General features: G+C 40.1%; 1 protein-coding gene across 1 annotated transcript in view; it reads right to left on the reverse strand.

Annotated features, from left to right (window-relative positions):
* LOC126244935 (tectonin beta-propeller repeat-containing protein) overlaps positions 1-23,965 on the reverse strand; it is a 211,524-nt gene that overhangs the window by 16,235 nt on the left and 171,324 nt on the right. Inside the window, exons 16-21 of the mRNA XM_049948276.1 lie at positions 14,948-15,098; positions 9,136-9,335; positions 6,119-6,328; positions 5,920-6,021; positions 5,684-5,819; positions 2,698-2,886 (exon numbers count right to left, since the gene is read on the reverse strand). Of these exons, the coding sequence (XP_049804233.1) occupies positions 2,698-2,886; positions 5,684-5,819; positions 5,920-6,021; positions 6,119-6,328; positions 9,136-9,335; positions 14,948-15,098 (988 nt within the window). The remainder of the gene's footprint in view (positions 1-2,697; positions 2,887-5,683; positions 5,820-5,919; positions 6,022-6,118; positions 6,329-9,135; positions 9,336-14,947; positions 15,099-23,965) is intronic.

Here is a 23,965-nt window from a genome sequence, read left to right on the forward strand (position 1 = left end):
TGGAGGGGGGTGAAAGTAGTCATGTGATCTACAGACTAGGCTGCAAACACTGTGCTGCTTTCTATGTTGGTCACAATGAGTAAAAAGCTCTGATGCCTGCCTGCATGAAAGGCCTCAACTAGCTGTGGCCAAGAGACAGCAGGACCATCCAGATGATGAACATGCTGCCCAACACAGTGTGCTTCACTTCAACGATGGCTTCACAGCCTTTGACATCTACATCCTTCCTACCAAAACCAGTTTTTATGAACTGTGCAGGCAGGAATTCTCCCTGCAATATATCCTACATTTTCATAACCCACTTGGCTATCATAATCTTCACTAGTTCTTGCCTTACACCAACTTATCCCCTTCCTTGTTACCATTTCAGCATCGGATTTCTGCTCTCTTCAGGCCTGATTACAATTCAGTCTCCCCACAGTGGCCAGACACAGTTGTCATGTGTTTGTGAGTTGGTGTTGGTGTGAATAAGTGTGTGTGTGTGTGTGTGTGTGTGTGTGTGTGTGTGTGTGTGTATGTGTGTGTGTTTTTCCTACTTTGGAAGAATCTAAAATGTATAGCAGTGGTTTCATTTTGCCTGACTGTGGCTCAGTGTCTCCTCTATTGGTGAGTAGCAATCTATCCTTTTCATAATACTGTTATTCCATCCTACATTTTACATTCTTTTATTTTAGAAAAAGAGATCAGTATTGTAAAATGAGACAATTCTCTTCCTTTGGGACAGTAATCCTGTCGACGAAAGTGCTTTGGTCATGGTAAAAAGAGGGATGTAAGCTACATTCTGTAATAACATTCATCTTATTCACTGAATTTGGCTAACTCTACAGCCATACTTTCATATACAAACACATTTATAACTGGATTTTTTAATGCAATGTATGTCACTTATGGGTGGGTAATGGTATTTGAAATCCATTGGTGACTCTAAAAGTAGTTATGGAAACAATGGCCACACAAATGAATAATATGAATGGATGTTATGCAGACGTTCCATAAATGCACTGGAAAAATATTGGACAAATTACATTGATCTAAAAGGGGAATAAGTTGAAAAAAATCTGTGACTTTTCGCTTGAACGTAATCTCCAACTGCAAGGAGAGATACTTTCACCTTCTTTCATGAGTTATTAGGATAGCTTCCTTTTTCTAAGTGACCTGTCTTTATTCATTTTCAATGCCTCCATAGAATTAAGAAATATTCTGTTCATTAATAACAAGTAGGTGTAGGTGTAATACATTTCTGAGCCAACGGTCAAAAAAGTATCATAATATATTACTAGTGTGATTTTTTCCATGCTTCTCATCTACATCTGCTCCTCTATTCTGAAGTGAATTGCAGAGGGTACTTTTTATTGTACCATATATTACTACAGCCTCTTCCTGGTCTATTCATGGATCGAGTACAGGAGAATGTCTGCACACCTGTGTGCAAGCTGCTACATGCCTAGTTTTATCTGCATAATTTCCAAAGGACAGATACATAAGGCACTCAGTTTTTGTATAATACAACTGCAATTTCTGCACTAAAATATATTTCTTCAATTTTTCTAAATACATCCTCAGTATTTGTACATTGTCTTCCACTACATGTCTATCAGTTTAAGATTTTTCAGCATTCTGTTCCACTCTATTACCATTCTCAAACAGGCCTGTCACAATTCGTACAGGTGTTTGTTGTACATGGTCAATGTCCTCTATTAGTCTGATCTGGATCTCACACATCTGACCAGTATTTAAGTTGGGCCATATAAGTGTTTCATATGCAGTCTGTTTTATATTCAAACTGCAGTTTATCAAAATTCTGCCAATGAATAATTGTAGGCTACCATTTCTTTGACTACAACATAGCCTATGTGGTCGTACCTCTTCATATTTCTAACATTTGTTACTCCCAAATATTTTTATAATATAACTGACTCGAGTTGTGACTAATTAATCCTGCAGTAGAATATCATACTTTTACATTTTGTGTAGAGCACAACTTAGAATTTTTGTACATTAAGAGTTAATTGTCACACTTTGTACACCGGTCCAGCATTTTGTCAGAATCTAACAGACAGAATTTCTCCATATATCACTGCATCATGTGTGAAAGCTGGAATTGCTATTAAAACTATTTGATAAGCCATCAAAGTATAAAATGCACATCAATGGCCCTGTTACACTCTTCAGGGGGAAACTAAACCATTCCACATGTAGACTAAATTTCTGTCTTACCTGATTTAAGATTCTAGTCTATTGCTAAAAATACACAATCTCTCATTCCATGTAGCCCATCTTTTAGGCAAATTTTTTAGTTTCATAGATCTCCCTGCCCTCAATTTCTGGCTCTAGCCTACTCATGATGCTGAATATTATGTGGATTCTTATCTATACAATAGTGTTTCAAACTCTGTCCCCTATTTGTGAATGCTTACATAATTTATCATTAATCTTTCAGTATTCTCATCTATTTTGAATGTTATTATGATCTCTTCTAAGTATTTTGTAGCCCTCTGAAGCAACTTTTAACCTCACTGAAAGGCGAATCTCCTTTCCGCAACTACAAGCTATATGTAAATATGCACTGAGAATTGCCTGGATACATAATTATAGCTACAGCAATTATTTATGATCTTCAACACTGAAATTAAACTCTGAAGAAATGTTATGGCAGTTAGAACCATTACCACTTTAAGATTCGCATTAACTTCTTACCCTGAGTAGCTGCATCATTTGCAGATGTTGGCAGAGTCTGCCAATGTGTTCCTTCTGGGAACACGGGAGTAACTTCACGTCTTAAAGACAACTGCCCTTGAGAATCAAGAGCCCATACAGCATAAGAGCCAACAGATATTTGTTTCAAGACTTTGCCAGCTGGAGGCTCCACACTTTCCCACACCGCACCTGTGTACACAATGATTGTTGTGCAACAAATACATTACAATATAGAACAAGCTCTTAAATGAGACTGAAAATGTAAACATACAAACTACGTGCAGACATCTGGTTATCAGTTAGAGATGTGTTGCTGCTGCCAGTATTACTACCACTACAACTACTACACAACAACAACAACAACTACTACTACTACTACTAATACTACTATCACTACCACCGCCACCACCACCACTACCACTACCACTACCACTACCACTGCCACCACCACCGCCACCGCCACCACCACTACTATCATGTATCAGATACAGTACTTGCCAACTGCAGAAACAAGACAGTTCAAGGTCACTTTATAATTATGACTGCTGCCTTTCTTAAGTTATTACATTAATAGGTAGTTGAATATAAGTGCAAGAGTATAACAGCAGGCTTCGTAAGAAACTCAAATGTGACAAAGGTGGGAGGGGGGGGGGGGACTACTATTGGGATTCACGCAAGTCTACAACTTGAGGGATTTCCCAGTTGTATGAATCATTTAAGGCATAATATTAACATGGAGAGCCTTTGTGAGAGAGGAAAGAATGAAGTAGGCTCCTAAGTTAGCAGAGAAGCCTCTCAAAGCTGACTGTACACAGCCTGACAGTTGATGTGTGGGGCAGAGGCTGACATGAGATTTCCAGCCAGAAGAGGTGATAGATCACCTTTGGGGACTTCTATCAAGAAACTGACCCTGGCGTTTGAGTTGTAGAACTTGGTCAGCACTGCCTGTACTAATGGTGAATGTTTTTTTTTTTTTTTTTTTTCTTTTCTTGGAATCTTTTACAGAATTTTGAAACGATGCCACACATGACACTGAACTCCCAGACAATCTGACAATGACTGGCCACAAATCAGCCAATGATCCAGCTATGCACAGTGTCATCCAAATGTGTTTATTGTACCACAGTGCTTCCCTATAACATGAGTTCTTTGTACCAAAACCACATAATATGCAGTCAGAACCACTATGTCCAAGGCCTTACCAGGATGTAATGTCTCCAGCCCATATGGAGCATACAATTGTAATGGTAACCTCATGTATCAATGGCAACAAGCACCAGATAAGTGTCAGACACTGACCCAAGAGAAACTTAGCTGAAACTGAAGAACAAATTAGCATCTAAAAATGGTTGGTTCAAATGGCTCTGAGCACTATGGGACTTACCGTATTTACTCGAATCTAAGCCGAACTTTTTTTCCGGTTTTTGTAATCCAAAAAACCACCTGCGGCTTAGAATCGAGTGCAAAGTAAGCGGAAGTTCTGAAAAATGTTGGTAGGTGCCGCCACAACTAACTTCTGATGTCGAACATATGTAATGCTATACAGGCATGCTTTGCAGGCACAAAGATAAATACTGGCGCCAAAACGTCTGCGTCAGTAAATAAATTAAAATTGTGGAAGACGAGCTTTTTTTCTCCGCCCCGAGTTTCGACCACTGCATTTTCATACATTATCCAATGAAGTAAATACAAATTCCGTATTGTTCATCTTTGAATGTAGCAGCCTTTCAATGTACTACGAAAATCCGACTGGCAAGACTGTTTGGGATGGTTGTCAATATGGCCAACTCTACGTTCTGAATTTTTTTCCTACCTGTGGGAAGAGATGGTTGCTTATAGGAACTTTCATGAATTGTGAATGTCTGCCTAATAAACTACGAAACTAGAGTGAGGCAACAGCAAACGCGGAAGAATATCATGTCATGTCATTTTTATATTCGTATTATTCTTATGCTGAATAGTGATAGAGTCAGAAATGAAGCACGGTAACTGACTAGATTTTTAAATCTAAGATGACTCTAATTTTTGTGTAGAATGTAATGCACTAAAGAGGCGTCTGCAAAGATTTTCAAATGGAGAAAAATTTTCGCTAAACTTTCGTTCAGAACATCTATCATACGCAGTTTATTATTTGGTTCTTGTTGATCATTATCAAAGAAAGCAGCAGTGTAAGTAACAACAAATAGCAGTCTCTTGCCATTGTTTCGCTAATGAGACGAAAAAGCAAAAACGAAATGAGACAAAAGCAAGCCATGCTGCGAACAGCGACAGGTCGTAAACATTTATCATCAGAATGCGACAAACAATGCATGACACAGTACAATAATGCATTTTGAGCTTAGAGTGATGGAAACACCTATAACAAAGAGAACGGCACTTATCAGATCAAAGAAAAATAAGCAATCAATTCAAACCAGACAAAACACGTGAAAAAGGAAGCGTACCCGTATAAATACGGACGGAGTGCCTGATGCATAGCAATGACTACCTGGTGAAGCTTAAATGCTAAGCTTACCACACAAACCAAACTACTGTAGCTGTATCATAATTCATTCGACCTAAATTGTGTCTCATATTACAATGGACCAACATTCTTTTGGTTTGGAGGTGTGGTCTAAAATGTTTATCTCCCATTGAATTTCGAGTCTCAAATTTCAGGTGTGGCTTAGATTCGGGAAATTTTTTTTTCCTTGATTTCGAGTCACATTTTTCAGGTGTGGCTTAGATTCGAGTGCGGCTTAGATTCGAGAAAATACGGTAACTTCTGAGGTCATCAGTCCCCTAGAACTTAGAACTACTTAAACCTAACTTACCTAAGGACATCACACACATCCATGCCCGAGGCAGGATTCGGGCCTGTGACCGTAGTGGTCGCGCGGTTCCAGACTGTAGCACCTAGAACCACTCGGCCACTTCGGCCAGCTTCTAAAAATGGTAATTAGTAAAATTAATATTAAGAGTCAAGCTTCATATTGTATTTCCAGACCTGTAGGATTACTGTCAGTGATCCCAAAACGCCAGTATGCAGAGCCATTCCTTCCAACTGCCCAAACTTGGCCTCTAGGACCACAACTGATACTAGCCAGAGGATAATCGCTTGGTACATGCTCCCAAGAAGTGCCCTGGGTGAAATAAAAAATATACCAATTTCCTAAAATACTGAAAAATATTTTATTTATGTTAAAACAAGCATGATACAAACAGAGAAGTAATTCTACTTACAGATGGAGAGGACTGAGACACACCTCTCCTGTAGACAGCATCACCATTTGCAGCAACAGCCCAAACATGAATCAAATGGTCACTACCAATTTTTCCACTGTCCTGTTAACAAAGAATGAAAGCTGCTGTTATATCATGTTATATAAAAGTCATTTTAATATTTACACTTGCAGAGTAAGAGTATATTGCAAATATACACCTGCAGTGAGATATCAACAAGTTTTGTATTTCCTAGCTCTTGCCAAGGACCACTTGTTGAGAGCCGACATTTCCTCACCCACCTACGCCGACGTACATAGTCCGTGAAATGTTTCTGACCGTGGTAGGTAGAAGGAAAGTCAACAGCATACTGCCACCCTTCCTTATCTACTCCTCCGGGAGTGTGGTAGTCAATACTCCACTCTGAAACCTATTTCACAGAAACTAGTTTACACAATTAATAGACAAGACATATATTAGAAAAAAAAATGTACTACACTTCTGCAGAACTATTTAAAAAACTGTCCAAGATTTCTTTATATTCACATAGCATCAAACGGGGTGATTCTGGATGGTTTTGATGTTATTTTCACCGTAACTTGCATAGGCTACATTAGACTGCATTGTTTGTTACAGAAGTGGTGGAGGTACATGTATAACAAATAAAATATCCTAAACAGAAAGTCCATGTGTACCTATATTTGCCCGAGACAGACAAAGTGTCCAAAATAGCCCTATGGACTTTGGTGATTTCGGACACATGTTTTTTAAATCTCTATCCACAGTTACAAAGTACAGGCAGATAATTTGGACATTGATGTTTTTTCAAAAATTCTACATTTTTATTATTTGATTTTAGTGACTTCTAAAACATTTTGATGATGTCCATCATTATATATAACTGATAAGGGTTGAGATAAAAATTTTATATATTAAAGATCAATTCTTATTTTCTAACAAATTAAATTGCAATTTTTTTAAAATCCTAAAGCAAAATATTAAAAAAGAAACAAAACAGAGAAATTCTGTTAACAGAGAAAAATCAGATTTCTTACTTGACATTCAAAATCAAGTTGAACATTGACCAAAAGTTACAATGACCTATGAGTTCAAAGCCTCTAAAAATAAACAACCCTCTCTTCTCAACTGGTGTACAATTTACTCATGAAACTTGTTCTTTCTGTGTTGTGTCTTCATCAGGGAAATTTGGAACCAAAGATACGTTTCTACTATTGTGTGAGCACAAGAATTTCACACATACTTCCCTTGCACCAACATTTGTGGCCCCTCCAACATATTGCCTCATATGTTTATTGTTTCTGGATGTGTATTTGTAGTCCACAACAAGAAAAGCCTCTTCATTCAGCAGTAAAAATTCAATGGATGATGGGTCATTTTTACTTTCACTATACTGCTAGAAGCACTTCAGTTGTTTCCACACTGTTTCCATTTTCCTGGAAGTCACAGCCATAACTGATCTCCCATAAGCAATGTATACTTTGTAGTGGTGGAAATAACCAGTCTTATTTTGAGGATAACAAACTTCTTTGGGCATTTCTTTGAAAATGGAAGTCCATGACTCTGCATTGCTATGTTGGCCCTCCTAATTATCAGGCAATTTCAATGAAATGGGATTAGGCCTGTGGTGTGAAATGCACTCTTTGTTTTCAGTAAAGTTTGCTGAAATCTGCTTCAGAAGAGATGGAAAAACATTTTCGGAAATGGCCTCGCGAGCATAGTTTTTCCATTCAGTTAGTACAGCTTGCCATGCTGCTTTCAATGGTCTGAAGAAGCTTACATCCAGCGTTTGGGGAAGTGGGTTTCACTAGTGGGATGGAGAATGAATGAAATGTTGTTCTTACATTCTCCAATAAAATGTAACTGGGTAAGTCGACACCAATCATCACTGTTGACCCACTTTGCTTCTTCAAATAGGTCAAAGTGACTGTAAACAATGAGTCTTCAAACACTGGTAGATCAAACCATCTACTTTTATTCCTACTCAAACGCATTCCCTATGGGCCACCTTCTTGCCATGTGTCCCAGAAATGCTCAGATTTACAAAGGACATATGGTGGAAGGCAGTTTATCATCAACACTTACTCCCACTATTATCAAAACACTATATTTGACAAATCCTTCACTTTTTAAGCATGCTTACTACTTTATTACCTCATTTTTTAATTATCTGCTGCTTGCCTGGATATTTGAAATGTTGGTTTTGTCAGAGCTGACCATGTTGCTTGGTGGGAGATTTTCCAGCACTGGCTTTATATTGCGAAAACACATTTTAGCTGTCACTTTGTCATGGCAAACAGAGTTGTTCTGAATGCCATCTGAGGAATAAATGCACCCATACTTCTCCTGGAAAATTGTTACAAAATTTCTTCTCTTTCTGGCTAGATATATCAATTACCCAAGGTATCCCATTTAGTGAAAGGAAACCCCTAATGTGCAGACCTAAAGATACCTTGCTTCAGCATTTCATTTTCTTCCTCATATAGTACTAGTTGTCCTCCCATATGTTTTGAATGTGTTTCCTGCACTTTCTTTTGTAGAGTCAATGTAGTATACTATACAAATCACATGCTTTTCTATACTATAATTTACCGCAATGAATATCATGAACAGCTTTATCTAAAAGTTCTAGGTCATAATTACACCATACTTTAGCACCTTTCTTGCTTTTATACTTTCTTGGCATTATTCAAAATCACTCCACAAAGTACACAATTTTATAAAATCTATCATTATTTTATAAATTTAGACAAAAAGCTTGACCCTTATAAAGCTACTGACTCAATGCTGTAAGCTACTGATCTCAGTGACAGCTGAAATTATAGTACTTTTCTGCTGGTCTCAACATTCGAAAATTTTCACTTGATGATACTGTGTAAACTTCTAACAATGAAAATGTTAATCAGATATTTATCTAGGTAAACATCTGACAAAAAAAAAAAAGAGTCATGGAACGTGGTAAATACAATCTGTGCTTAAAATAATTTCTGTGCAGAAGTGAAAATTAGTGGCAATTCATTGATATGCAGTGGAAAATAGCTAATAAATCATACCATCCAAAATCCTCCTGGTGCCCAAAATCACCCTGTTTGGCTGTATGTTACCAGTAATTGAAGCCAGCTGATAATGGTGGAATACAAATTCAAAAATAGTTATGAAATTGCAAAAACAAATGTCTATGTGATTAAGAATCTCTAAATCTTATAACTGGAAACACACCCATTGCCAATGCATGGACAGCAATTTTGTCTTCTCTCTTGTTCGCTTATGTTTTCCTGTGCTATCACTCCACATATATCGGTCAGTTGGTAGCCCATGAGAAGTGTATCCAGTGAGAGGGTTCCAGCGTTGGTTTTCATAAACGTAGAAGCAGTGAGTATCTGCCATAGGATTGATACCCGAACTGCTTGTTTCCAGACCTGTAACAGATTTCAGCTTTCAAAATAGCTTTCCAAATAGAACATGTGATATCCTAGAAAAACATTTCCAGTTTTTACATATCTAAACACAATTGCTTCAGTATAAAGCAGTTTTATTTTTAAAACATTGTAACTGTATTACAATCTTATTATTTATTATGCATCCGTGGCAATAATGGCATCCAGATCTAAAAAGAGAGATAAGCAAATCTTTGCTAACTATAGTTTCATTTCATTCCCACTGGCCTTTTTAAAAACTGTGAACAAGTTGCCAGTGATAAAATACTGTCTTATTTTCTACAGCCACTCACATTGGCTTTCATTAAGGATTCTACATATTGAAAGCAACCTACGACCTTCCAAATGAATTTCTAGCATTTCTAAATGAAAAATTATTCTTTTGTGGTATTTTATAAAAAGAACAAAAGGTAAAAACTCATGTCTGGTGACCAAACAGAGGACAAAAAAACCAACAGCCAATGACAGAAGCAGAGGATGAGTGGTGGCAGCCGCCAGAAGAGGGCAAAGTATCAGAAGAATGGTGAGTGTCAGCAATACCTGTAGCGCACTGTGAAAAAGAGTATTAAATAATTGCTACTAATTTGTTTTGTGACATGAAGAAACTTTTGTATAAGGACACTTATACACTTAGTTATTATTGAACATAATGGGTGAGGTAGAAATAGGCAATGAAATGTAAATTAAGAAAAACAAAAATGCTGTGGAAGTTATTTTAGACTGACAGTTTGCAGAAGAGCTAAATGACTGAAATGGGTGGTCCAGTTGTAAGCTAATGAAGCAACTAAACAAGCCAAGGTGTGAACTATCTGGTACAGTTGAAAGGAAAGAGATGTATTCTTACATAAATGGGAAGACTCATGGAAAAAGATGCAATGAGGATGGAGGAACCTCTAGGCTTAAGCACAAATAAATTTTTAATATCAGAAAACACACACACAGAAGGACACCTCTCAAACATCACACATGTGGGTAATCTCTGACAGCTGCTCAGGAACCTATGTCTTATGTCAGCAACAATCCGAGGTGAGTATCATGGTCAGGAGGTGGCACAGGGTGGGAAGGGCAGGGATAGCAAGGTAGGGGTGGGAGAAGATGTTTTGCAAGCAAGGACATGGTGCCAACAGGATAGGGCTGCTAGGTGTAGAATGGGATGTTGGGGAGGGTAAATGGGAGAGGGGAGAGGAGAGAAGTAGAGAGGGCAAAAAGATTAGTACATGTGTTGGTGGAACAGAAGGCATGTTTACTGCTAGAGTGGGAGTAGGGAAGAGTGTGGAAGACAGGAACTAGCAAATGTTGAGACTAGTGGTAGTTATGAGAACTAAGGCTATGTTATAAGGAGAGTTCCCACCTGCGTAATTCAGAAAAACTGGTGTTGACAGAAATGACCAAAAGAAAATGGCTCTGAGCACTATAGGACTTAACATCTGAGGTCATCAGTCCCCTAGAACTTAGAACTACTTAAACCTAACTAACCTAAGGACATCACACACATCCATGCCCGAGGCAGGATTCGAACCTTCGACCGTAGCGGTCGCATGGTTCCAGACTGTAGTTCCTAGAACCGCTCGGCCACACCGGCCGGCCAGAAATGATCCAAATGGTGCAAGTTATGAAGCAGTCACTGAAGTGAAGCACACTGTGTTGGGCAGCATGTTCAGTAACTGGCTGGTCCAGCTGTCTCTTGGCCACGATTTGGCAGTACCATTCATGCAGACAGACACTTGTTGGCTGTTGTGTCCACAAGCAGCATGTTGGTTGCTGCTTAGTTGTAAATCACATGGCTGCTTTCACAGGTAGCCCTTCCTTTGGTGGGATAGGAGATGCCTGTATCAGGACTGGAGCAGGTACTAGTGGGAGGATGTATGGGACAGGCCTTCCATTTAGATGTATTGCAAGGATATGAGCCCCAAGACAAGGAGTTGGGAAGTTGGGAGCAGCGATGGAGTGAGGATGAACTAGGATATAGTGTAGGTTCAATGGGTGGTGGAATACCACGGAGGGAGGGGTGGAGAGGATAGTGGATATGATATTCCTCATTGCAGGGCATGACAAGAGGTAGTTGATATACTGGTGGGGAATGTGATTCAGTTTCTCCAGTCCTAGGTGGTACAGAGTTACAAAAGGAGCGGTTCTTTGTGGCCAGACAGTGGGCAAGTGTGAGTTGGTAGGTGACTGGAGGGACAAGGCATCTGAGATTTGTTTGCGGACAAGGCTAGGAGGGTAATTTTGGTCTGTGAAGGCCTCAGAGACAGACCAAAATTACCCTCTCAACCTTGTCTACAGCACTCCTCTCATGACACTGCACCACTCAGGACTGGAGCAACTGAAGCACATTCTCCTTCTACTCCATTCGACTACCTCTCGTAATGCCTTGAAATGAGGAATATCTGACCTCCTATCCTTCCCATCCCTCCCCACAATGGTATTCTGCCACCTACCAAACCTACACAATATCCTTGTCCATCCTTACTCCACTCCTGCTCCCAAACCATTACCTCACGGCGCATATCACTACAGTAGACCTAGATGCAAGACCAGGGCACCAGTACCTACTCCAGTCCTGTTATAGGCATCTCCTATCCCATCAAAGGCAGGGCTACCTGTGAAAGCAGCCATGTGTTCTACAAACTGAGCTGCAAACATCATGCTGCTTTCTTCATGGGCATGACAACTAACAAGCTGTCTGTCAGTATGAATGATCACTGCCAAATTACGGCCAAGAGGCAGCTGCAGTGCCCAGTTGCTGAACACGCTGTCCAACATGACGTGCTTCCCTTTAATGAATGCTTCAAAGTCTGTGCCATCTGGGGCCTTCCTACCAGCACCAATTTTTCTCAACTGTGCACATGGGTACTCGTCATTCTAACCCTCCTTGCCTCAAACTTCAGAAGTCTCTGCTCCCCAACTACTTACCTGCTTCTACTGAAGCACAACACACACCTTCTATTCCAACAATGCACCTATCAGACTTTTCCCCTTCTCTACATCTCTCCTCTCACCTGCCCCAGCACAGCCTCCCATGTCTGCACCTAGCAGACCTATCCTGCCCACACCACATCCCTGCTCACTGCCACAGCAGCACATCATCTTCCCCCATCCTTACCATGCTATACCTCTCCTTTGCACTCCATGCCACTTCCTTACTGCCACCATCCACCCTGGATTGTTGCTAGCACTGAACACAGGTGCAGCCTGCAATCAGACCCAAGAAGCCACAGACATTAACCACATGCGTGCATGTGTGTGTGTGTGTGTGTGTGTGTGTGTGTGTGTGTGTGTGTGTGTGTGTGTTTTATGTTTCTGAAGGAGGACTTTTTTGTCCGAGAGCTAAAAGTTTAGAAATATCATCTTTCCATTGTTTAAATTGTAGTATGGAATATGGCAAAAACAATACAGCACACAAAAATCATGAAAACAGAAGATGGAATAATTAATAAAAGCTTTAAGTGAAAGTGCCAAGGAAGATTGTGAATTACAATGGCAATTGCTGAACCAAATGAGAAATTTCCAAAAGATGACAGATGATTTTCATGCTCAAACAGAACAAAAGACTGCAGAGGTCAATGCCTTGACAGAGAAGCCAAGGAACACAGGATAACTATGGAAGTGGACAAAGAAATGTACCCTAGTACAAATCTGTCAAAGCACCACAGGAAGTAGAGGCAAGGCTTTGCAAGATGCAGTAACGGAAATCTGTCCCAGTATCAACGAAATGTGTTATCAGAGTTGAACTTGCTAAAGTAAACTTGAGGGTTCAACAATGACCACAAAAGGGGTCTCTCATGGTTGTCACACAGAAGTGCAGCTACAAGTTATCATTGTGTAAGACATTTCCAGCAGTTGAAGATGTGACAATATTAACCATGAGGTTTTTGTGAAATAATTTTGCAATGTTTTCAAGAGACTGTGGACTGAAAAAAAGTTAAGTTTGACTATTACTGGGCACTTGCAGCAGGAGCAGGTTATCAACAGTGTTCTTTACTTGCCTTAACAGCATGCCACTACATCCAAGAGCTCCTGTAATCTGATTTCAAATATTTGCCATATGAGCAAAATGGTTCCATGTCACAGATAACATTTCATCTTCACATCACCATCTAACCTCTCCCTACTCCAAATGTACTGAAGAAAAATGGACATTCCCTGCAATATATATTTCCACATGTGTCAATACAAAATATGCAATTCAGACACAAAAGAAGCAGTGCATGAAATAAAAGAGTTACAATACACTCTTTATTGTACTGGAAATGTCTATACACTCTTTATTGGCACTGGAAGGACAAAAGGTTGAAAGAAGATGTCCAGTTTTCTGGGTTTCTTCACTGAACAGTCAATGGGATGCAGGAATTTCCGATTGCAGAGCAGAATTTGACAGATGGAGAGGAGGTAGTGCAAGAAGGTTTGGGCCTGGTCCTGTGTATGGTTTGCAGGACTTGGTGGGTGGTCCCCTCTCTACCACTTACTACAGTCCTGTCACTGGCATCTACCCCATCAAAGGCAGGGCCACCTGTAAAAGGAGCTATGTGATGTATCAACTTAGCTGCAACCACTGTGCCTCCTTCTATGACATTACAACTAAAAAGCTGTCTGTCCACATGAATGGTTACTGCCAAACTGTGGCCAAGAAGCAGCTGGAACACCCAGTTGCTAAGCATGCTGCCAAACTTGATGGGCTTGACTTAAATGACTGCTTCACAACCTGTGCCACTAGTATTGTTCCCAACACCAGCTTTTCTGAAATAAGCAGCTGAGAACTTTCCCTACAACATACCTCCATCCCTGAAACATCCCACATCCCCCCCTCAGCCTCAGCCTTTGCTAATACTTGACCTTGAGCTGTCTATCCCTTCCCTGCTCCCACTCCAGTGCTAAACATGCCTTCTTTCCCTCCATCACACTTTCATAGTCATTTCCTGTTCTCGCCTCTCCAGCCCCCTCCCCTCCCCACCTCATCACAGCCACCAAATCCTGTACCTAGGAGTCCAACCCCCCCCCCCCCCTCCACATCTCTGCAAGAGCACCCACAGACAGCACCTTCCCCCACCCCTACCTTGCTATTTGTCCCTCATCCCACACCATACCTCTTCTTTAACACCACTTTCCAATCCAACTAGATTGTCACACACAGCTGCAATTGTGCCCATTTGGTCTTCAAAATTTCAGATTTTGCTGGAAAATGTAAAAGGGAGTCATATTTCTCATTCTGTAGGAGCCAGTCACATGGAATGATTGGAGGTAAACAACCATATACACAGAGTGAGTCACAAAAGTGGAAATATCTATATGATGACAGATCACTGATCACCAAATACAAGAGGTTTCACACAACAGATAGGCATGTAAAAAAATGAACTCAATAGATGTGGTGGTATAAAAGACTATAGTTTCATTTGAAAGGAAATTAATCTGATGACGATACATCTGCAATAAGTTCAAAACAGAAAATAATTATAATTTATTCAGGAATTTATTACAATTTTGAAAATATTTTCAGTTTGCACCTTTGGTGACCCCACTTTGGGTAAGGAAAAATTTCCGTGACAGAGTAAAAACAACTACAATGGAGAAGGTGAAACATTCATGACAACCTTTGAGGAAAGATCCTCCCCAGCCACCAGTGTAGACCCATGCTGTATTGTCGTAGCCAACACCCCATGTTACCCCAGCGGCACATGTTTCAACACGACGCAGATGACCACCCATCTGCCTCCAGTACATCTCCAATGGATCTATAATCACCTGAAGAGAAATGTTTCATTATCAATATACTCTTACTACTTAGTATTAACAATCATAGTAATAACAATGCTGAAAACAGATCATTATCTTTTATGCCACATTAAAGAGACACGTATAAAGGGCTGTGAATATTTTAGTATGACATGATGAACAGAAGTCAACAAAAAAGTTTTAAAGAATAGAAGGTTGGAAAAGAAAAGCAGGTCATCTTGAACACTAGTACAGGATAGCTCCATTATGTGCATGGTAAAAAGGACTGATGTATTCCTGGTGCACGTCACTGAGGTCATTAGTACACATGAATTAATTACACCAGACAAATAAATACAAAAGAATCACAAATAAAATTTAAAAAGTAGTAACTGAACATTACATTAATATACTATTAATAATAAACAAGCTTTGACTAGCCAGTAAAAACAAGTACATTCTCACAACTATAAATTTAAGCAGAAATGTAGGTAGCAAACAGAAAAAAACCAAAATAACTTCCTCTTTTCAATGTTACCACACAAAGCTGTATGACTCACACTCACACTCTCTCTAACTGTGTCACACAGTACATCTACATGTACATACATACATACATACATACATTACATACATACATACATACTCTGCAATCACTGTGAAATGCATGGGTTTATAGTTCCTTCCCTTCATTTTATAAGTGAACTCAGCATAATACAATGTTGATACATGATGCACATTAATCTTAATTGAAGTAAGAATTACTTTATCTCTTCTGAAAAAAGTATCTACATTACCTAATGTAGATTTCTCTGCATCACTTCCAGACAAAAATCCTTCCATCAATTCCCAATTCAACTTCTCAGCAGGGATTCCCAAGAAACTCATAATGAAAATCAGTTGTTGATTGCTGAGGAATGTCATATCTATTGTTTCTTTTTGCTAAAATGCAATGTCTGAATATTTCTATAGTTAGGCACATACTTTGTTTTCCAGTTTAATATATATAGTTGTGCGAGTAGAAGATTTAACGATGTAGTTATATGCAAGACCAGATTGTAAGGCTTCAGCCTTTATACTGAACGACTGATGATGCATCATCATATTATAGGTAACAATCACAGCACTCAGGAACACAATAATTTAAAAGGGTGTCTAAAATTGGATGGCAGCAAAGTTAAAGATGTAGCTTACATCAACTGCCAATTGGCATAGAATGGGCATATGGGTTGAGCAGACTTGACTGATACAAGACTCTGAGGTAGAGAAGGTGGGGGCAGTTGGAGAGAGGAGCGAGGGGGGCATTACACCATGCCAGTGAATTTGCATTGTCCAATGGGTCAGTGTACTACATGCTGTGAACATACGAACAATTCTACAGGGGACAATTTCAATGGTGTCTGAATGTCTGTTGAGGAATGATAGCACTTTCTTCCTCCAGAGTTGAAACTAGAGGAGGCAGTGTTGTTCAACACTGGGGTCTGGAGTGAAGTCAACATTCTAACTCATCCCAAAGCTGTTCAACTGCTTTAAGGTTGGAACTCTGGGCAGGCCAGTCCATTTCAGCAATGTTGTTGTCAACATATCTTTGTCTCACACATGCTGCTTTGTGACAGAGTGCATTGTCATGCTAATAAAAACAATCATCATCTCTGAACTGTTCCTTTACTGTGTCCAGTACACAATGCTGTAAAATGTGTTAATATCCTTCCACATTTAGCATTTTCTTAAGTGCAATGAGGGGACCACATTCCAACCATGGAAAACAACCCCCATTTTGTAAGAGAACCTTCTCTGCACTTCACTGTTGGCATTACACATGAAGGCCTGTAACATTCTCCAGGTATTTGACAAACCCAAGCTCTAACATCAGATTGCCACAAGGTATAGTGCATTCATCACTCCTAATTACTGTTTCCAGTCATCAACTCTCCTGTGGCATTTCTCTTTACACAACCTCAAGTGTGGCGTAGCACTGGCTATAGCAATGGGCAGCTTACGAGGATCTGTTCGACCATTGTACCACATTATTTTTAATTCCCTACACACAGTCATTGTGCTACATCCACTGCTGGTAACACTTTGGAATTCATTATTGATTCTTTCCATTGATTTCATGTGATTGTTTTAAAACTACCCACCACAATGCTCGACATTTTCTGCCTGTCAATACATCTTGGTTTAGCTGTGGTTTTTCCTTCACATTTCCACTTCACAATCACGTCACCAACAATTGACTTGGGCAGCTTTAGAAAGGTTGAAATGTCCCTAATGGTTTTATTACAGCAGTGTGCACATAAGAAAGTAGATGGTTGGATGATGCACAATGCCAGGGAGACTTGCACCACATTAAACTCTAGCCAACAGCATCTTTCAGCCACATATGACTGTAGTGTAAGCTTCACAGAATTTGGTGAATCTGGCACAGATTTTCGGAAATATACTTTTTTTTTTTTTCGCTGTTGTTGGTAGACACGCTATAGTTCTTGAGTTCTCTGTAAACAAAAATTAACAGTTCTGTAGTATTTTCTGAAAAAATATTATGATCAAAATTACGAATAGCTGTGAAGCTGGCAACCAATTTCCAAGAAATGTACATTTTTTTCAGTGTTCTTGGTAGATATGCAATAGTTATAGAATTCTCTGTACTAAATTTGAATAATTCTGCAGAATTTGATGAAGAGAACACTAGACATTGGAAAATTTTAATGATGTAAAAAAAATATTTGCCAATTTGCAAAAATAACATTGTAATCACAATTCTGAATAGCTTCCCAAGAGTTATAAAGAAAACTTTAATGACTTTTTTATCCTGTCAACTGTCACTATGTAACCAACTGATAACAACCCCAGAAATCTAATGGCAGTTGCCATTTTTCATCTATTTCTTGCATTGTATTACTTATTTTACGCACTTTTCATCCATTTTGTATTATCAAATTCTGAGGCTTCCTTGTAGTCTGTTTACCATTAACAAGTTACCCGTAATGGGGTGGTAGCCCATCGGCAGCCCCCAACCTGGAGGACCAGGGTATTTGATTTTGGGGTAACCTTCCCCTAGATGAATTGCTTTCTCTTCTGCTGTTGAGGTTCATCTCCCTTTTTCTTACAAATGTGAAATGATGAAGGACAGGGAGTGGAAAGAGAGGTCATTTTGAGACACACTTCGTCTGGTTCATCGACTAAGAGCTGTCCGACTTGGGAGGCCTTGCCAGTAGCTATGCTACTGCCGGTATAGCTCTTAGTGTCATCTGAACATGCAAACCTCTCCACCCACACGGACAGTGCTTCTTTAAGGCAGTGTCTCCTAGAGAGGAGACATTGTATTACAAAAACTTAAATTTAATTTGATATTCTTTGCTACAATTAAGTACCTGATTAGAAGGTAGCTGTTTCTATAATTTGCTTTCACAATTTCCTGTTACTTCATTGTTTGATAGATACTGGGATTTTTCAGTATTTAGCAAGACATATGCTATTTTTTTCACAGAGGAGTTCAGATGCGTCGTCCAAGTCTAACACTTTTTCTACCTTAATACTTCCGTTGTCACGGTTGGAAGATAGGGATAGGGGTAGGGTCTTTTTCACTTAAAAGAGGTAAAACATCAACTGACTCATACAATTAAATTGATTAATTTGTGTCAGATCAATAGACACATGCTTAATGGACCATCAATCATCAGTATTTGGAAATCATCTCTTCAATGAAAAGGTGAACGCTGTTGTGTAGAGCCTGCTTATGGTTCTGCATCTCCTGAAGAGGGTCGTTTGCTGGAGATAACTCTGGGCCAGATTTCTGGATTGGGGGGGGGGGGGGCGAGAGAGAGAGAGAGAGAGAGAGAGAGAGAGAGAGAGAGAGAGAGAGAGAGAGAGAGAGAGAGAACTTGGTGTTGGTGTTGTCATCTCTACTCGCTAGAAGGAGTCCCAGCCAGATTAGATTAGATTAGTACTTGTTCCATAGATCATGAATACGACACTTTGTAATGATGTGGAACATGCAGCCTAAAATAAAGGTCATTTGTAGACTTAATTAACATTTAAATGATTTAATTGGTGTATTTGAACAACATCTGTTGTAGCTCAGGAGCCTTACAAACTGTTAATTTGATCGTTTTATCCATGACGTAATTTTGCCTTCAATAAATGTCATGGATGAAAAGCTTTGTATTCATCTGTATGTCATCTCAAACAGACATAGGTCTATATAACTATGTGCAAATGTTCTTAGCTCTAGGAAATGTGCACTGCATACTGAATGCCAGAAATCAATTATAGCAGAATTATTTTGATATGAAAATAGCTTACAGATTTAATTTTTAACAAAAAAATTGCTTTTAAATTAATCAGCTCCAATTCTGTGTCACTAGGAACATGTACTACATTTTGATCACTAACTAAAAATGGGTATCAAACTTATGAAAATGACTTTCAAATGACTTTTGCAATATTTATGTTATTCAGTACATTTGCTCAAACTGTTCTTATGCACAGCATATTGACTCTTGTTCTTTCAGGTTTGGAAATTTTTCCACACGATGCCTCTTGATGTATAATGCAGTAATATTATAGTTGTTGTTGTGGTCTTCAGTCCTGAGACTGGTTTGATGCAGCTCTCCATGCTACTCTATCCTGTGCAAGCTTTTTCATCTCCCAGTACCTACTGCAACCTACATCCTTCTGAATCTGCTTAGTGTATTCATCTCTTGGTCTCCCTCTACGATTTTTACCCTCCACGCTGCCCTCCAATACTAAATTGGTGATCCCTTGATGCCTCAGAACATGTCCTACCAACCGATCCCTTCTTCTGGTCAAGTTGTGCCACAAACTTCTCTTCTCCCCAATCCTATTCAATACTTCCTCATTAGTTATGTGATCTACCCATCTAATCTTCAGCATTCTTCTGTAGCACCACATTTTGAAAGCTTCTATTCTCTTCTTGTCCAAACTACACTCCTGGAAATGGAAAACAGAACACATTGACACCGGTGTGTCAGACCCACCATACTTGCTCCGGACACTGCGAGAGGGCTGTACAAGCAATGATCACACACACGGCACAGCGGACACACCAGGAACCGCGTTGTTGGCTGTCGAATGGCGCTAGCTGCGCAGCATTTGTGCAGCGCTGCCGTCAGTGTCAGCCAGTTTGCCGTGACATACGGAGCTCCATCGCAGTCTTTAACACTGGTAGCATGCCGCGACAGCGTGGACGTGAACCATATGTGCAGTTGACGGACTTTGAGCGAGGGCATATAGTGGGCATGCGGGAGGCCGGGTGGACGTACCGCCGAATTGCTCAACACGTGGGGCGTGAGGTCTCCACAGTACATCGATGTTGTCGCCAGTGGTCGGCGGAAGGTGCACGTGCCCGTCGACCTGGGACCGGACCACAGCGACGCACGGATGCACGCCAAGACCGTAGGATCCTACGCGGTGCCGTAGGGGACCGCACCGCCACTTCCCAGCAAATTAGGGACACTGTTGCTCCTGGGGTATCGGCGAGGACCATTCGCAACCGTCTCCATGAAGCTGGGCTACGGTCCCGCACACCGTTAGGCCGTCTTCCGCTCATGCCCCAACATCGTGCAGCCCGCCTCCAGTGGTGTCGCGACAGGCGTGAATGGAGGGACGAATGGAGACGTGTCGTCTTCAGCGATGAGAGTCGCTTCTGCCTTGGTGCCAATGATGGTCGTATGCGTGTTTGGCGCCGTGCAGGTGAGCGCCACAATCAGGACTGCATACGACCGAGGCACACAGGGCCAACACCCGGCATCATGGTGTGGGGAGCGATCTCCTACACTGGCCGTACACCACTGGTGATCGTCGAGAGGACACTGAATAGTGCACGGTACATCCAAACCGTCATCGAACCCATCGTTCTACCATTCCTAGACCGGCAAGGGAACTTGCTGTTCCAACAGGACAATGCACGTCCGCATGTATCCCGTGCCACCCAACGTGCTCTAGAAGGTGTAAGTCAACTACCCTGGCCAGAAAGATCTCCGGATCTGTCCCCCATTGAACATGTTTGGGACTGGATGAAGTGTCATCTCACGCGGTCTGCACGTCCGGCACGAACGCTGGTCCAACTGAGGCGCCAGGTGGAAATGGCATGGCAAGCTGTTCCACAGGACTACATCCAGCATCTCTACGATCGTCTCCATGGGAGAATAGCAGCCTGCATTGCTGCGAAAGGTGGATATACACTGTACTAGTGCCGACATTGTGCATGCTCTGTTGCCTGTGTCTATGTGCCTGTGGTTCTGTCAGTGTGATCATGTGATGTATCTGACCCCAGGAAGTTTCCCCTTCCTGGGACAATGAATTCACGGTGTTCTTATTTCAATTTCCAGGAGTGTATTTATCGTCCATGTTTCACTTCCATACATGGCTACACTCCATACAAATACTTTCAGAAATGACTTCCTGACACTTAAATCTATACTCGATGTTAACAAATTTCTCTTCTTCAGAAACGCTTTCCTTGCCATTGCCAGTCTACATTTTATATCCTCTCTACTTCGACCATCATCAGTTATTTTGCTCCCCAAATAGCAAAACTCCTTTACTACTTTAAGTGTCTCATTTCCTAATCTAATTCCCTCAGCATCACCCGACTTAATTAGAGTACATTCCATTATCCTTGTTTTGCTTTTGTTGATGTTCATCTTATATCCTCCTTTCAAGACACTGTCCATTCCATTCAACTGCTCTTCCAAGTCCTTTGCTGTCTCTGACAGAATTACAATGTCATCGGCGAACCTCAAAGTTTTTATTTCTTCTCCATGAATTTTAATACCTACTCCGAATTTTTCTTTATATATTATAGTACAGTACAATTTAAAAAGTTTTTGATTAAAGTTTCAGTGCCATTGATTCTACCTATCACTGGCGGCTCTCCATCAGTACACAAATTGATGACTTTACTACAACATACTTCTAAATTTTTTCAGGCATAACTCCACTTTTTCAAATATTTCTGATAGTATTATTTTAGTATGCAATGTCTCCAGACTCAAAAAGATTTTGGAAGACATTAAAATTAACGCCAATTCCAGTTATAAAAATGATATACTGGGCAACACTGCGTACATCATTTGATTCATCCGAAGCTTGTGAGAAGACAGTACAATGGACAAGGTCTTCCAGTTGCTAAGGTACATCCTGAGACAGTTCCTCATTTCATCTCATAACTGGCCTTGCTATAGCAGTTTTTTCACTTTCATTTCAATATCCTTATTACCATGATGGTATGTAAATATTTGGTGACCAATTGTAACAATATCTTCCCATCACTAATGGTACAGAAGTTTCATATGATGCTTACGTCATCGCCGACTTATCAACTTACTTAAGCAAATATAAATATCTTTTTTTGGCATCTTCCTTTTTGTAAGTCACAAAGGTACATCAGATCCAAGTACAAGCTTAATTTCTTCTTTGTTGATCTCACACTGCGTTTTCTAGTGTCCATCAAGGTTACACTGTCTATTATGTGCAAGAGTACTTCAAAAGACAATGCAGTAGTCTGTTCGTGATGGAATGCAATAAACAAAAATAAGGGCCTCCAAACTATGGAGCGAAGTCCTCAAAAAATTCTGCCGTAATTAATTTCTGGCATTCATCACATAGTGCACGTTTCCTAGAGCTAAGAACATTTGCACAAAGTGACATCTACATCTACATCTATGTGATTACTCTGCTATTCACAATAAAGTGCCTGGCAGAGGGTCCAATGAACCACCTTCAAGCTGTCTCTCTACCGTTCCACTCTCGAAAGGCATGCGGGAAAAACAAGCACTTAAATTTTTCTGTGCGACCCCTGATTTCTCTTATTTTATTATGATGATCGTTACGCCCTATGTAGGTGGGTGCCAACAGAATGTTTTCGCAATCGGAGGAGAAAAATGGTGATTGAAATTTTATGAGAAGATGCCGTTGCAACAAAAAATGCCTTTGTTTTAATGATTGCCACTCCAATTCACGTATCATGTCTGTGACACTATCTCCCTTATTTCATGATAATACAAAACAAGCTGCCCTTCTTTGTACTTTCTCGATGTCATCCATCAGTCCCACCTGATGCAGATCCATCACCACACAGCAATACTCCAGAATAAGGCAGACAAGCATGGTGTAAGCAGTCTCTTTAGTAGACCTGTTGCACCTTCTAAGTGTTCTGTCAATGAAACGCAGTTTTTGGTTTGCTCTACCCACAATATTATCTATGTAATCATTCCAATTTAGATTATTTGTAATTATAATCCCTAAGTATTTAGCTGAATTTACAGCCTTCAGATTTGTGCGACTTATTGCATAATCGAAATTTAGCTGATTTCTTTTAGTACTCATGTGAATAACTTCATACTTTTCTTTATTCATGGTCAAATGCCACTTTTCGCACCATACAGATATCTTATCTAAATCATTTTGCAAGTTGTTTTGATCATCTGATGACTTTACAAGACGGTAAATGACAGCATCATCTGCAAACAATCTGAGACGGCTACTCAGATTGCCTCCTATGTTGTTAATATAGATCAGGAACAATAGAGGGCCTATAACACTTCCTTGGGGAATGCCAGATATTACTTCTGTTTTACTCGATGACTTTCCACCTATTACTACGAACTGTGACCTTTCTGACATGAAATCATGAATCCAGTCGCACAACTGAGGTGATACTCTGCCAGCAAGCAGTTTGATTAGAAGAAATTTGTGAGGAACAGTGTCAAAAGCCTTCTGGAAAACTAAAAATATGGAATCAATCTGATATCCCCTGTCGAAAGCACTTATTACTTCACGAGTATAAAGAGCTAGCTGTGTTTCACAAGAACGATATTTTCTGAATCCGTGCTGACTATGTGTCAATAAATCATTTTCTTTGAGGTACTTCA

This window comes from Schistocerca nitens, chromosome 1 (assembly GCF_023898315.1).
Source record: "Schistocerca nitens isolate TAMUIC-IGC-003100 chromosome 1, iqSchNite1.1, whole genome shotgun sequence".
In the NCBI taxonomy this organism is placed as follows: Eukaryota; Metazoa; Arthropoda; class Insecta; order Orthoptera; family Acrididae; genus Schistocerca; species Schistocerca nitens.